Genomic DNA, 15751 nt, shown 5'->3' with positions numbered 1-15751 from the left:
TTTTAATGTCCATTTCATACTTTAAAAAGTGTCCTTTTTTAATAATAATATTTTTTAAATATATTATGTTAGTCACCATACAGTACATCCCTAGTTTTTGATGTAGTGTTCCATGATTCATTACTTGCGTATAACACCCAGTGCACCATGCAATACGTGCCCTCCTTACTACCCATCACCAGCCTATCCCATTCCCCCACCCCCCGCCTCTCTGAAGCCCTGTTTGTTTCCCAGAGTCCATAGTGTCTCATGGTTCATTCATGAGTGTCCTTTTTTTAAACATTGAGTTTATGTTAGTTCTTTCCAGAGTCTATCTATTCTAGATATTTGCATGGATGTTTCCTACTTATTTCTATCTTTCTAAAGATATTTTTTAATAAGGATGAATATTAATTTTATCAGTTGCCTCTGCATCAGAGAAGTCACATCATTTGATCTTCCTTACTCTGCTAATGTGACATATTATGATGATGGAATCTCAAATGTAAAGCCAACATGGTATTGCTTCAATAAATCTCCTTATGTCATAGTCCTTTATTTTCACATACTGTCAGAATCTATTTATGATTGCCACTGACACGTAATTTCCTTTTTTTTTTTTTTAGTATTCCCATCAAAATGCACATAACACATATTTTATTAGCCCCTTTTTCTACCTTCAAGGGTTTCTTTTTGGTGTTGAATTGGCATTACATTTTTCCTTATTTGTAAACATCTAAATAGTCTGTAACTGAGTGTGAAAAGCTTTCTAAATGACAGATAAAATTGTATTAGAAGTTATAACATACTTGAATACTATAATGTATTCATCCATACTACTGCTGATGCTCTTGAATATTTGGGTATTGATCCATTTGGGGCTACTGTGAGTCATTCTACTACACATACTTCAGAATCAGCTTTCAGCTAAGTATATGTATATGCCTATGTTGTCGGTGATCTGCTGACTTACGTCCTTGGCGAGAAACGGCAGCTTGTCCCGCAATTGCTCTCTCCCGTACCTCTGGAACTTCTTTCAATTCCTCCGACTTCTGAACCAGGTGTGGTCGTGCTCGTGTTCAGCACCTTGAAGAAGGGCTCTGGCTTACGAGGTCAGCGGCAACAAGAAAGGACCTCAGTCCATCCGCCTGGCTTTCCAGCTTTTCCTCATGGGGTTCCGGTCTGCTGGTGATCTTCTCTCCCAGACTGTCTGCCCTGGGAACTTTGGGCTCGAACATGAGGTGTGGAAGCAGCCTTGCGCAGACTTCTTAGCCAGCTGCCATAAATAGGTAAGCAAATACCCAGTAATAAATTCCTTAATATATACCTATATATCCGATTGGTTCTGCTTCTCTGATTGAACCCTGACTGCTACATGCAGGAAACAGAATTAGAGACCAAGAATTAGGATTAGAAATCCAGACTGGCCCTCGTTTCTGTTCTTCCTTACTCTAACTTCCAGTTTCTCTTTACACTGGGCATGTCCAGAGAACGTGTTGGAAAATATGGGCTTGAGAATTAGCAGATCATGCATTTTATAAGAGTCTTCCTTTTGAGTAGAAGTGAGAAAGCTGCAAACTGTCTCTAAACACTACTTTAGTTCCCCCCTAAAGGTTTTGATATATTCTCAGTTTACTATCTTCCAGTACAAGCTATTTTCATAGATTTCATCTTTGAACTATACATTTTTCGATGTGTATCACTTTTCCACGTTTGAAAATTTCCCACATTTCTTTCCATTGTCGCTTCTAATTTATTCCTTTGTCTATTCCTTTGAATATCACCATCCTTCAAATATTTGATCCCTGTTTATGACCTAGACCTCTTTCTATATATGTCAGTTATGTCAGGCTTGCTCCTAGTGCTTTGACAGTCTTCCATAAGCCTCCTGATTTTGTGACCTGCTATTCTCTCACTACTGATGGAAGAGCTTTTAAATCTCTAACTATACTCATTGACCTGTTTATTTATCCTTCCAAATCTGTCTGCTTCTATTTCATGTGTTTGAGGGCTCTGTTGTAAAGTGAATAATATGTTTGTAATTGTTTTATCTTCCTCTCGTATTGACAGCCTTAACATGTTGAAATGTTTCCTTTAATTTCTAATATTTCTTATTTTAACAGATACTTTGATATTAGAATAGCCATTTCTGCTCACTTATGGGGTTTCTGTTCGTAGGGTAGATCTTTTGTTATCCTTTTACTTATACCTATTTCCGCCTTTGAGTCTAACTCATGTCTGTTACAGAAAGCATGTAGATGGACCTTACTTTTCATTCAGGATGACAATTTCTATCTTTTGATTGAAATACTTATTTAATTCACATGAATGTCATTAATGGGAGAGTCAAGGTTGGGTCTGCCATTTTTCTATTTTTTCTATGTCTGTGTCTTGATTTCTTCTTCCACCTTACCTGACAACTTTTGTATTAAACATATGTTATTTTAGTGTTCCATTTTAATTCCTGTATTTTTGTCTTAGCTATATTCTTAAGTTATTTCCTTAGTAGGAGCTGTAGGTATTACAAATATATCTTTTGTTTGTTTTTATTAAGATATAATTGACATAAAATGTTATATAAATTTAAGGCATACAGTGTATTCATTAGATACACTGATGTATTAGAGTATGATTACCAAGGTAATGTTAGATAACATTTTTCTCATGTCACATATTTATCATTTTTGTGGGAGTTGAGAACAGCTAAGATTTAGTCTCAGCAACTTTGAAGTTTATAATACAGTAATGCTGACTATAATAGCTGCTGTGTACATTAGACCTCCAGACTTATTATCTACTAGTTGTTACTCTATATTCTTAAACATCTCCCCAATTCCCCCACCTCCCGGCCTCTGGCAAACAACATTCTTCTCTTTACTTTTACAAGTTCAATTTTTGGATTCTACATGTAAGTGACACCATACAGTATTTGTCTATCTCCAACTGACTTTCGTCACTTAACATAATGTCTTCAAGGTCCGTCCATTTGTCACTATTGGTAAGATTTTCTTCTTTCTCATGGCTGAATAATATTTCAATATGTATAAATATGTGTGTGAGCTTTTGTATGTGTGTGTGCATCGTATATTCTTCAACTATTTATCTGTTGGCAGATATTTGGGTTCCTTCCATATATCTGGCTATTGTGAATACGTTGCAATGAGAATGGACATGCAGATATAACTCTGATTAATGATATCAGTTCTTTTCAATATATACATAGGATTGGTATTACTGATTCATATGGAAGTTTAGTTTTCATTTCTTAAAAACCACGATACTTTTTTCCAATTGGCAATATCAATTTACATTTCCTTCAAAGGATTTCCTTTTCTTCACATGCTCACCAAAATTAGATACTTCTTATATTTTTGACAAAAGCCATCCTAACAGGTGTGAGGTGATATATTATTGTGGCTTTAATTTCCATTTACCTGATGATGAGTGGTTTATAAGCAGTTTTCACATATCTTGTGGCCTTTTGTATGTGTTCAGAAAACTATCCTCTCAGATCCTTTGCCTATTTTTTTGCCCATTATTTAAATTGCATTGTTTTTTCATTTTAACTGCAATATATGAGTTCTATATATATTTTGGATATTAGTCCCTTATCTGATATATACTTGACAAATATTTTCTCCTGTTCTGGGCATTGTTCCTTCATTTCTTTTTATTGTTTCCCTTGCTGTTCAGAAGCTCCTTAGTTTAATGCAGTCTCATTTTTCTATTTTAGTTTTTGTTGCCTATGCTTTTGATGACGTATCCACATAATCATTGCCTTTACCAACATCCGGTATCTTTTTCTTTTGGCTTCTACTAGTGATTTTATATTTTTATATTTTTTTATATTACTTATTTTTGTCTTTTTGTTTCAGCTTGAAGAATTCCCTTTAGTGTTTCCGTAAGACAGGTCTAATAGTTCATATTTCTTCTGACACGTGGCTTTAACCGACCACCACTGGAGTCATGCTGCTGCTCTCCTCTGACTGCCATCTGGGGAGAGTTGAAACTTAGACACACCATCTCCTGGGATGCTGGGAAAGTCTTCATCTCTTCTTCATTTCTGAATGACAGCTTCGCTGAGTGAGGTATTCTTGGTTGACAGGTCATTTTCCCTTTGATCACGTTAAACATATCATCCCACTCTCTCCTGTCTCACCCATGGGAAGGTCATGCTGAGAGGATCCTTTTTGGTGTCTGGTCCGGCATGCTGATCTCAGAGCCCTCGGAGCAGTATCAGAGCTGTCATGCAGGATCAGGCACAGATGGAGCCATCATAGCGACTGTGCATTGGAGCACAGGTTCCCTTGCTGTGGCTGCGGCACTGGGGTCTGGGGTGGAAACACGTGCACATATTCCCTGGAAACTGTACTTGCATCTCAGAGGCTCACCATGTGACTCTGGCTGGCTGGAGGAAGGTACCAGTGACATGGGCTCTGGGATAACAAGGATCAGTGAGGTCTTAGGCCTGGGGAACATGATATGGTATCATTATAGTCTGAGGACAGTAAGGCAAAGTTTCAACTCTGTCCCAAGGGACAGTCACATAGCAGCAGCATGATCCAGTGGAGGTTTGTTCAAGCCATGTGTCAGGACCCGGGGAACTGAGCGTAGAGCTCCAGCAGACCAGCCCCGATAACCATTCAAGCTGTGATAGAAGCTGAAAGTGTGTCTTGGGACGCAGCAGTACAGTACCAGCCATGAGGACTCAGAGCCTTGCTATGGGACCTAGGAGAAAGGGCTCAGGGCAGTGGGAGCTTGGCCCTAGCAGTGATGGGTCAGAGCCTTGAGCTGCCATAGATGGAGGAAAAGGTCGAGGCAGCAGCAACCTGGTGTTAGCAATGGCAGTTCAGAGTCCAGGCCTGGGATGGGCTCGTGTTCAGAGCAGCAGGAGCACCCTTTACAATGGAGACCCAGAGTCATGACATGGAACCTGATGGGTGGGGCATAATGTCCAGAGTTTCATCCATGTTGTAGCATGTGACAGGATTTCCTTCCTTTCCAAGGCTGAAGAATATGATTTTGCTATGTGTATACTATGTTGTCTTGATCCATCCATCCGTCAGTGTACATTTGGGCTGCTTCTACCCCTTGGCTTCCATGAATAATGCTTCAGTGAGCACGGGTACACAGATATCTATTTGAGATCTTGCCTCCAATTCTTGTATATATTTCCTATATGTGGAGTTACTGATCATATGGTAATTGTATTTTCAATTTTTTAAAAAAGCTCCATAGTGTTCTTCATATTTTCATAATGGATCAACAATTTACATTCTCAACAACACTGTGCATGTGTCCTCTTTTTCCACCTCCTCACCAACTCTTTTATGACAGTCTCCATCTTCAGAAATATGAGATATCTCATAGTGGTTTTGATTTGCATCTCTCTGATGATTAGTGATGTTGAGCATCGTTTCATATGTTTTTAACCATTCGTATATTTTCTTTGGAAATGTCTCCATTTAATTCCTTTCCCCACTTTTAATGGGGTTACTTGAGTTTTTTGTTGTTGTTACTGAAACATACGATTCCTTATATATTTTGGGTATGAATCCTTTGTTTGATACATGATTTGCAAGCGTTTTTCCTACTCTGTCATTTCATTCTGTTGATCGTGCCCTTTGAGGCAGAGAAACATTTTAGGTTAACGTGGCCCATTTGTCTACAATGGACTTTTCCTTTGTGGTCTTCGCTTTTGGTGTCATATCCAAGAAATCATTGCCAAATACGATGATGTTTCCTTTTCCCCCACACTTTCTTCAAGGAATTTTATAGTTCTACATCTTGCGTTGAGGTCTTTAACCCGTTTTGAGTTAACATTGTCTGTGGTGTAGATGTTGGCATCCCATTTCATTCTTTTGTATTTGATAATCACTTTCCCAACACCGTTTGTGAAAGATACTGTCCCTTCCTTATTGAATGGTCTTGGCACCCTCATCAAAAATGGTTAGACGAATAGACATGGTTTTGTGTCTGGATATATTTTAAAATTACTGTTTACATGGGGGATTTAGGGCCCGGGGCTTCCTGCATCACCATCTTGCTGATGTTACCCCCTGCGATCTGAGATAGCGTGCAGGGCATGCATGGATTCTGTGGTGGGTAATGTGGTCTAAGGCTGCTGGAGGTGGAGGATATTATCACCCATTCCCTGCTTTTCACACTGACTGAAGTACCTCATGATCCACTCTGTTCCCTCACGAGTATTTCTCTGTCGGTGTTTGGAAGCGTTCTTCAGTCATTTCATTATGATGTCTTTGTTGTGGATTTCTACGTGCCCTGTTATTAGTTTGCTAAGTCTCTGGGGTCCAGGAAAATTTTTAAATATTTAAGAAGTTGTTCATTCACTGTGCCCTAGGATTGTTTTTCTCTGTTTTTTTTTCCTGCCTCTGCTGTCTTTCTTAGTTTGTATTTAGACTTTTGCTAGTTTTCTGATACTGTTTTGAGTGTCTCTGGACATTATTAATTTTTCTTTTCTCATGGGATGAATAAATTCTGTCACTCCTTTGGTAATTTCATCAGTTTCATCACAAATTTTCTGTAGTGCCAATATAGAGAATTTTTCATTTGAGGTATGTATGTATAAACTCAAATTTTCTATGGTCTATTTGCATAGTTTTCTTTCTCTGTTGATAATTCCTACTTGATCTATTGCTGCAATAATACTTTCATTTAATTATTTGAACATAGTTGTCTTTATAATTTACATAAATTTTTTAATATGACTTTAAGATACTTTTTTTCAAAGAAATCTAACATCTTATCCTCATAAAGTTTCTATAAACCATATTTTCCCTTAGTATGGAAGACATTTTCCAGTTCCTCTTCATTCTTTTTTCTTTTTATTAAGATTTTATTTATCTACTTTAGAGAGAGAGAGAGTGAGCACATGTGAGCAGGGAGGAGTAGAGGGGGAGGGAGAAAGAATCTGAAGCAGACTGCACTGACCATGGAGCCAGGCGGGGGCTCAGTCCCAGAACCACAAGATCATGACCCTAGCCGAAACCAGAGTCAGACACTTAACTGACTGAGCCACCCAGGTGCCCCTTCCAGTTCCTTTTCATGTTTGTTTATTTGTTTGTTTTTTAATTTTTTAGGTAGAATTTTTGATAATATAGTTTAGTAAGCAATCATTCTATTTCATTTTTCTTTGATTTATTCTTTTTGAATCTTGCATAAACTTCACTACAGAATCTTCTAAGTCTGCCTGCTGGTATGTCTGCCCAGGTTTTCCAAATTCTTATTGCTTATTATTATTTTTGAGCCAACTTTTCCAGGGATTGTCCTTGTGACTTTGTAGCTTAGATGTCAACTGCTAATTTTTTCAAAAGGCTATATTCAAATACTGCAAGTCAGTAGGGCTTCCACCCTCTGCCATGTTACGTGTGTGCATCTGTGTGTAAGCAGGTGTGAGTGTGGGAAGGGAGTGCTCATAATGTCACTAGCAGTTCTCAAGCCTCCGTCTGTTTTTATTCTTTACTGGGTTCATCTTGGTCTCCACTCCCTGTGTGTGTGTGTGTGTGTATATATATATATATATATATATTTTTTTTTTTTTTTTCCCCAATCAGGCAAGAGTGTGTAGAGAACTCATGTCAACTCTTTGGTCATACATTCCCTTACAGTATCTTCCCATTGTATTTATGGAAGTCACAGTGCTTGATACAAGAACCACAACCTCTGACTAGTAAACACATGAGTTTTCCTCATTCATTCCCAAGCAAAATCATCACTTTGAGCTGAAAAGCCAATGGGCTATTTCACTCCCTTCCCCACTGCTGATCAAGTCTCCCCTGTGGCACCAGCACCAGTTCTTTTCGCAGCTTCTCCAATTTGTAAAAAGTACAATTCTTCCGGATCACTGAGCTACGGTGGGCAGGTGGGGAGACCTGAGAGCAGTGCTGGGCAAGAACACTACAGATGTGCTTCTTCTTACTTGAATCTCTAGGAGTGTTTTAATAATAGATATTTCACAAATTATTATTAACCTCTGATCAATTTTTAGAACCCTGAAATTGTTATGTTTGTAAGTTTGTCCTCTTCACGTGCTCCTACTATTATACCTTTATAATGCCTCCAGTGTGTAACATTATATGATAATTCAGAAGATTCTATAAAGTAAGAAAGAGTGAAATTTATTTGTTACTACAAAATTCAAATGAGTATGAGCTTTTATTTGACTTCTAGTAAAATTTGCTTTCTCATAGTGTTCCTTGGACGTCTTCATTTATTCTTCATGGATAACAGTCTCCCAGAGAAGCCATTGTAATTCATCAGTGAGGCTCAAATGCTCACCTTTCTTTCCCAAAGAGTAAGTTTATTGAGCGCATTTATATTTTGTGCCTTAAAAGAATTAATCTTACAAAGAAAAACAGCAATATGTGAACAACTATATAAACACAATTGTTCAAGTGTTTCTATAGAAAAATTATATAAGAAATATTCATATTTACATATATAACTATTAGTCAAAATAAATTGTTTATTCATCAGAATATTATGTTATATATTGCTAAGATTAATGAGATATAATTCTCTGTATTTCAGGTTTTCAGTATCTTCAGAGAGTGACAAGAATTGCCCATTTATTAATTTTGTGTCACACAGGTGTTCTTTTGACTCCTGTTTAGGAACGAAAACATACGTTTGTAAGCGTGAGGCATATTAGCTACTTAGTTTTGGTATAATGCTATGTCACCATCTTAAAAAAAAAAATCTCTCATTTCTTTAAAAGCCAATTATTTTCTCAGAATATTTTTCAGATATTATGTTTTAGAGTGATTTTAGATTAACAACAAAATTAAGAGGAAAGTACAGAGCTCTCCTGTATTGTTTCTGGCTGCACACGTGCACGGGCTCTCCTGTCATCAGCATCACTCGCGGAAACAGATCATTTGTTACAAGGATGAACCTGCAGTGATTCATCATAATCACATAAAGTCCAAAGTGTACCTGAGGTTTCACCCTTGGTGTCATAGAACTGTCATTAATGTAAAAAATTTATACTCAGGTACATATTATACATTTCTTAAGCTTTTGTTATTCATTAAATCATAAATTACAAATTATGAAATCAAGCACTGTTACTACAAAGTCCTCACTAAGGTGAATAATTCCAATCATATTTCCAGATGAGTTGATTTCTCAGAGCCCCCGACGGGACTGCAAATGACACCCCCGGGTGACAGGGTTATCAGTCAGAATTGAGTCAGGACACAGAAACCTGGAGAAGTTCGATGTCGGCAATTATTATCTATTTGTAAGGGAAAGCCTACTAAGAGGGAAGGCTGCTGAGATAAGGAAAATTATAAGAATACCTTAGAGTGGAAAGAGAGTATGCATAGGAGAGATCCCTGGGAAGCCAGGTTTACTATCTGAAGATGGGCCTTAGATGTCATTGAAGACAATGTGACTACACACCGCTTCATTACAGACGTGCTCACAGCATCCACCTGGGACAGAGCAGCTCCACAGCCCACAGGCTGAAGCTGGTGAGTGTGGATCTCAGTTTGTGACTGGCAGGCAGGAAGAACCCCTGCCAGACTATTGGGAGGCACAGAGTAGAGGGCTGGAAATTGTGACTGGTTCTGGTCACAAAACTTGCTGGAGGCTGAATACACAGGACTTCCTGCGTGCATGCAGCTGGCAACCAAGCCATGGCAGCCAAACACCCTGAAAATGCCATGAAACCAGGAAGAAGAGCCCTTTCTGCTGCAGTGTCTCTCCATTGCCTCTACGGACACAACTCAACTTCACGTGAGGTGACAAGGAAGAGAAGTTTATAGCACCTAGCTCCATTACCTGAGAACAGGGCACTGAGGGATCCATTTGGAGCTGAGAGTGCTAAATGGTTAACAGGCACTCAGGGAATGCGCATGCTGAGTTACCTGAGTGGGCCTTTGTTAACAACCTGGACCAGGGCCTCCTTTGGCCTCTTGCTGAGGAAGGCTGGTGGTTGGGATAGTCCACGTGGTTCTCTCAATGGCTGCATTCAGCAGTGCACTGTTATTTAGTCACTGGTTCCCAACCTTTGTGTGATGCAATTTTTCTAACTTATGAAGTGCACTCTTTATAGTCATGAAATTATGGGTGGTGTAAACAAACGACCTGGTATAAATGATAGGAAAACAACATGCTTAGACTTACTTTAGAACAAAATGCTATCTTAAAAATCCTAATCTTTTCCCTCAGAATGGTGTTGAGCATGAATGCAATGTGGCTTTTGATGGCTTCTGATGGACAGTTCGGTGCCAAAGGAGTGGAAGTGGCTGCCAAGGTCCTAAAGTTCAAGTTTCACACCCTCGCTATGGGCAAAGATAGTAAATATAATTAGCTGAAAGGTGAAGGGGAGGATTTGAGTCTTTGACATGTCTAGACCAACCATTTTTGGGCTTACAGGCCACTATAATGGATGGCTTGCTTAGGGTGCTGAGTTTGAAGACCTTTTCATATAAAGGTGTGAAGAGTTGGGCAGCTTACAAGGCCAGCAACCGGGAGTTTTAAGGCAAGGAAGACCGGTCAATCCGAAGATTTAGAGGGCATTTATGAGAGCAGCAATCCAGTTATGAGAGCAGCTTACCAGTTGAAAGACACCTGAATAGACTCATGGGATAGAAGATCAAATCTTCAATTTCAATAAATTTTTATAAACAACAACAACAACAAAAAAACAAACAGAAAAAAACAGGCACTCAGGGTTATCATGCAACAACTACAGGATTGCTAAGTAAGAGCCATTCACGTCCGTCCCACGTCCTCAGAGAATGGAACCAACATCTATCTTCTGAATCTGTTTCAGTGCAGCATTACTAATGATTAGGTTCATTTTTTTGGCAAAGATTCGTATTTTCATTGGATAATAACCAGTGTTCTTTGATACATTTTTTTGTTTGTTTTTTTCCTTGCTTGGATTACAGATGGTTTGGAAGATACCCTGTTTTATTAAATTCTCCATGTCCCTACTTTTGCCACTCTTCACTGCAATGCTTAGAAAAACACTTTAATGGGAAAAAATGTTAAATAACAAAGAAAACAGGAATTAAAAGCATAAGGATACTTGTGTGGGTCAAACAGCTGGGTATTGACAGAATTTTGGAAAGCCTTTAGTAATATGATGATGATAATTCAGAGATATTTCTACCCTAGTTCATTCACAAGAAGGAAAGAGCTTACATTTGATTATAACTTGCAAGATAGCTTAGTGTTTCATATACATTTATCTCTTTGAATATAGCTTTGTTCTTTATATTCTCTATATTTATTCCCTAAACTCATCTAGAGAAATTATATGACTATTCAAGTTTAATTTCATATAATATGTAAATAGCAGCTGTAACTGCTGGAGTTGTGTTACAAACTGCCCAAGATTGCATTGACATTTAAAAATAATTTAAAGGCACCTGGGTGGCTCGGTCAGTTAAGCATCTGCCTTCAGCTTAGGCTATGATCCTAGGATCCTGGGATTGACCCCCACGTGAGGCTCCCTACTCAGTGGGGAGTCTGCTTCTCTCTCCTCCCCTCCCCCACTTGTGCGCTCACTCTCTCTGTCTCTCAAAAATAAATAAATAAAGTCTTTAAAAAATTATTTTAAAATAATTTAAATTTATTTTTCATTCAACCATTTATAGTTTGGGGGTGTTTCAGATGATGTAGGCTGGACATGTATGAACTCAACTCCAGACTACAGATTCATTTCAGATCTTTTTTATGTATTTTATTCTTAGAAGAGTGAGATACCTGGCATATGACCTTTTCTAACAGAGATTAGTAGCTTTCAGAGGAGGCAGTAGATATGGGCTTCTTAATGCCTGGGCCCCGAACTTATAAGATGTCACTTTCTCACTCACATCATATGGTGAAAAGAAGTCACGTGACCAAACCTGCCATTAATTGTCTGCAAAGTCTATTTTTTTCAAAATGGTCAGATGGAAGAAATGTAGATCACTGCAATATAACCTAATCTACCATAATAGCCACAGGAATAGTTTTCTCATTATGGTTTATGAGATAGATGTTTGTTTATAAAAAACAATATTGGAAAATAGTTTAAAAGCTTAGTTACTTTTTTAACTTCCCATCTAGGTTTTTTTTTTTTTTTGTCCTCTATGCCAAATATTCTCAAAAGGTAGTTTTGTTTAGTGATAAACATCATCATACAGATGCTTTCACCAGGGTCCTTAATCCATGTAAAAATAGGGAAAAAGCAGTATAAGGTAAAGTTTAAGGACATTGCCAATGAAACCAGGTCACTTCGATGTAATTTCTGAATGCACACTCTTAGACCTGTGACTTAGTTACAGAACTGATCTGACTCAGACTCCTCTCTGGAGTCTATCATATTTTCCTTATGATAGAAATAGTGGGGGGTGTTGTTTGTTTATTTTTTAAATTTTTATTATGTTATGTTAGTCACCATACAGCATATCCTTAGTTTTTGATGTAGTGTTCCATGATTCATTGCTTGTGTATAACACCCAGTGCTCCATGCAATACTGCCCTCCTTAATACCCATCACTGGGCTAGCCCATCCCCCCACCCACTCCCCTCTGAAACCCTCAGTTTGAAATAGTGTTTTATTCATAGAGTTTCTTGAAGATTATTTGAAAAGAACCTCTTGGCACATAAGTATTCACTAAATCTCAGTCATTTTTACTTAAAAACTTTATGTTTCAGTTTCATCATCTGGCTTGAGGACCATAATTGTAGCCACCTAATAGGGTTGATCTGAGGAATAAATAATATATGTCTAAAGATCTTTAAAATGAATTGTAACCACATTGAGTTCTTGGTATATGTCCTCTTTTCTTAGTTTGCTTCCCTAATATTTAATAATAAAATCTCTGATTCCGAGAAGATCCAAAGTCTAAAACTTCATCTTCCTCTTTTCACCTATCCAAATCTCTATTGTTTTAATGTATTAATTTAATGTGGCACCAAAAATATCTTCTGATTTAACCAATTTAATCATATACATCAAACATATTTGCATTTTAAAAAAGGTTTTTGAGAAATTCAACACATCATGTACGGACACTAAACAAGAGTGATTTTTTACTGGACATGCATTCCCATGTTGAAAATCAAGTGACTATTACTGTTCTTTTTCTCAGTGATGAAGAATCCTTGTTCCTCCCACTGTGTTTTGTTTTGGACATATTTAAAGGCTATCTTTTTTTGGAACTGAAGAAATTTGAAAGGGATTGTCAAGGTGTGACAAGATAGCCTGTTTGGTTCCTAGATTTGGGGAACCCGCAGGGTCCTAGGGAAAGAAGACACTGAAATGCCCTTTTCCTTCCAATGTTGGAGCATCCCATCCACACATATGCACTTTTACTATTGAAAATGGAGAAAAATAAGACAGAGGCTGCTTAATACATTCTGATGTAGAACACCTCCCAATTTTCTCCCAAAATAAATTTTTACCTATCTAAACACGTGCATAAAAATGTGCCTTAAGTCTTACATGTCCCCATGAAAAGCCATGGGAATTATTTGGTAGAGTGAGCTTGATTTAGGGGTTCCACCAAAAGCACTGAAGATATATAAATAGGGAACAATATTAGGAAGGTGTTAATCAAGAGTGAATTCAGAATAGAAAGAGTCACAGAGAAGTCAGGGAAATGGTAGTTTTCTCCGTGTCTAACTTTTTGAGAATATACATTAAGTGTTCAACATATTGGGCGTATGAGTTAAACAGTACTCTTTCAGTACTAAATTCAGAGGAAGATGGTGCTCTTTTATAAAAATTTACATTGTTGGAGCAGACCAGAAAGTGTGTTCTTTGCAGGTACTCAATTCCAGAGAAAATACAAAAAGGACAGAGTTGTGTCTGTTCAATCTCATGTACCAAATTTACTAATGTAAAACTTTTGTTTCCTGGTTTTAATGAGTGTAAATTTATAGATAAAATAAGACTTTAGCATTTAAAAAGTGTTGTTTCTGCCCTACATTTTATGAGGCTTTTCCTTTAATACAATCTATGTTTCTTTGTGGTTCCTCCTAAGACAACATGTAAATATCTAGCTCTTATCCCCCTCAAATGCTCTGAATTGGATAAGAATAATAATGCAATCTCAGAGGCAAGCAAAAATAATTTTTAAAAGAGATCCATGTGATAATATCAAAAGTTATGACATGTCTTTAAGGTCTTACAAGGAGAAGGAAACATTTGGCAGAAAAATATTGGAAGAAATAATGGCTGCAGCTATTCCCAAATTTCTTGAAAAACACAAAGTTAAATTCAGGAAGCCCAGCAAAACCCAAATAAGAGAAATAAAAACCAACTTATGAGTGGATGCATTAAACTCAAACTTCTGAAAGAGATAAAAAGAAAATCTTAAAAACAACCAGAGAATAATGACACCTAGGTACCCAAGAATTCACTATAAGTAATGAAAATAGGAAATAATGGAATATTCTTCTCAAGAAAAAAAATCTGCCAACCCAGAATTCAATATCATTGATAGTCTTCCAGAATGAAGATAAATTAAGACATTTTCAAACACTACTGGGAACATCCATCACCAGCAAGCCTGCATTGCAAGAGACGCTAAAGAAAGGAAATTCTTCAGGGTTATGAGTAGTAGTTATAAGCTAGAAAATTAGGCATTTAGGAAGGTAAGAAGAGCATGAAAACTATAAATATCTGAGTAAATTTGAAAGAAAATCTTCTGTTAATTTCTTTGCGGTATGCATGACTATTCAAAGCAGAGTTTGCAACAGTGTCTTCCAGTGTTTGCAACAGTGTCTTCCAGTGTTTGCAATGTATGTAGGATGTAATACGTATGACAATGACACCATAATGGCTAGGGAGGTGATCAACAAGCCTGTTTAGTACAAAATTTCTTAAGTTGTAGAAACTTAACTCTAACAAGATTATGAAAAGTTAAGAGGGTGTGCTGTAATCTTCAGAACAACCACTAAAAATATAATGTAAACAGAGGTAGCCTAGAAGCCAATATATTAATTGAAATGGAATTCTAAAAAATAGTCATATAATCCTGAAGAAGGCAGGCATAGAAGGCACAAAAACAAAACAAATTATGAATCCAGAATAATTTAATTTTGAAGTTAACACTTATGTAATATGAAAGACTAAAGGTAACTAAGAAAATTGTTCTTCTATTTCAAACTCTTACTTTGTTTATTCTCACCATAAAGTATGTGTTACCTGCATAAGTTAGTATTCCTAGGGAGATTCAGTTTAGGTTCCCTTCCCCCAATACAGATGTAACACTTTCTGACCACAAAAAATGCTTTTAGAAACAGGACAGATGGTAACCACAGTTGTGGTGAGCACAGTGTTATGTGCAAACTTGTCAAATCACTGTTTTACACCCAAAACTAACGTAACATTGTGTGTCAGCTATACTCAAATAACAAAAACAAACAAAACTCTTATGTTTGTTATTTTTAAGTCTCCAAATATGTGGTAGTGCATAAAATCATCAAAACACTAACCTCTCATCCACATAGTCACCATCATCATTGTCTTAATCATCATCTTCATAATAAGACAAAATTCCTCGCCCGTAAGGTTTATTATACGCAAAATTTTTTTCTCAGAGCCCATGGATCATTGTCTCCAAAGATAATAGCAGACCTAATGATATCTGAAAAAAGGAAAATATCCTGACTTACCCTTTTTGGGGTGACTGCTATTTTTAAATGCTAATTGCTCATTTTGCTAGATATATAATCTTAACATTTTTGGAAGAAATCTTCTTTATACAGCTAAATGTGATAAGTACATTTACATATCAGAGATAAA

At 37.1% G+C, this 15751-nt stretch overlaps 1 protein-coding gene across 1 annotated transcript in view; it reads left to right on the top strand.

Moving 5' to 3' along the window:
- Positions 1–11538, top strand: part of LOC148107761 (NKG2-A/NKG2-B type II integral membrane protein-like) — a 33681-nt gene extending 22143 nt beyond the window's left edge. The window contains exons 6-7 of the mRNA XM_087855914.1: positions 8190–8293; positions 8530–11538. Coding sequence (XP_087712040.1) covers positions 8190–8293; positions 8530–8650 — 225 coding nt within the window. The 3' untranslated portion in view covers positions 8651–11538. The remainder of the gene's footprint in view (positions 1–8189; positions 8294–8529) is intronic.
- Positions 11539–15751: the final 4213 nt, after the last annotated feature.

The sequence above is a fragment of the Ursus americanus genome, chromosome 25 (assembly GCF_024610735.1).
Source record: "Ursus americanus isolate L20-20 chromosome 25, mUrsAme1.1.p, whole genome shotgun sequence".
In the NCBI taxonomy this organism is placed as follows: domain Eukaryota; kingdom Metazoa; phylum Chordata; class Mammalia; order Carnivora; family Ursidae; genus Ursus; species Ursus americanus.
Note: the sequence above shows the minus strand (reverse complement) of the source record. Positions and strands in the feature narration are given on the sequence as shown.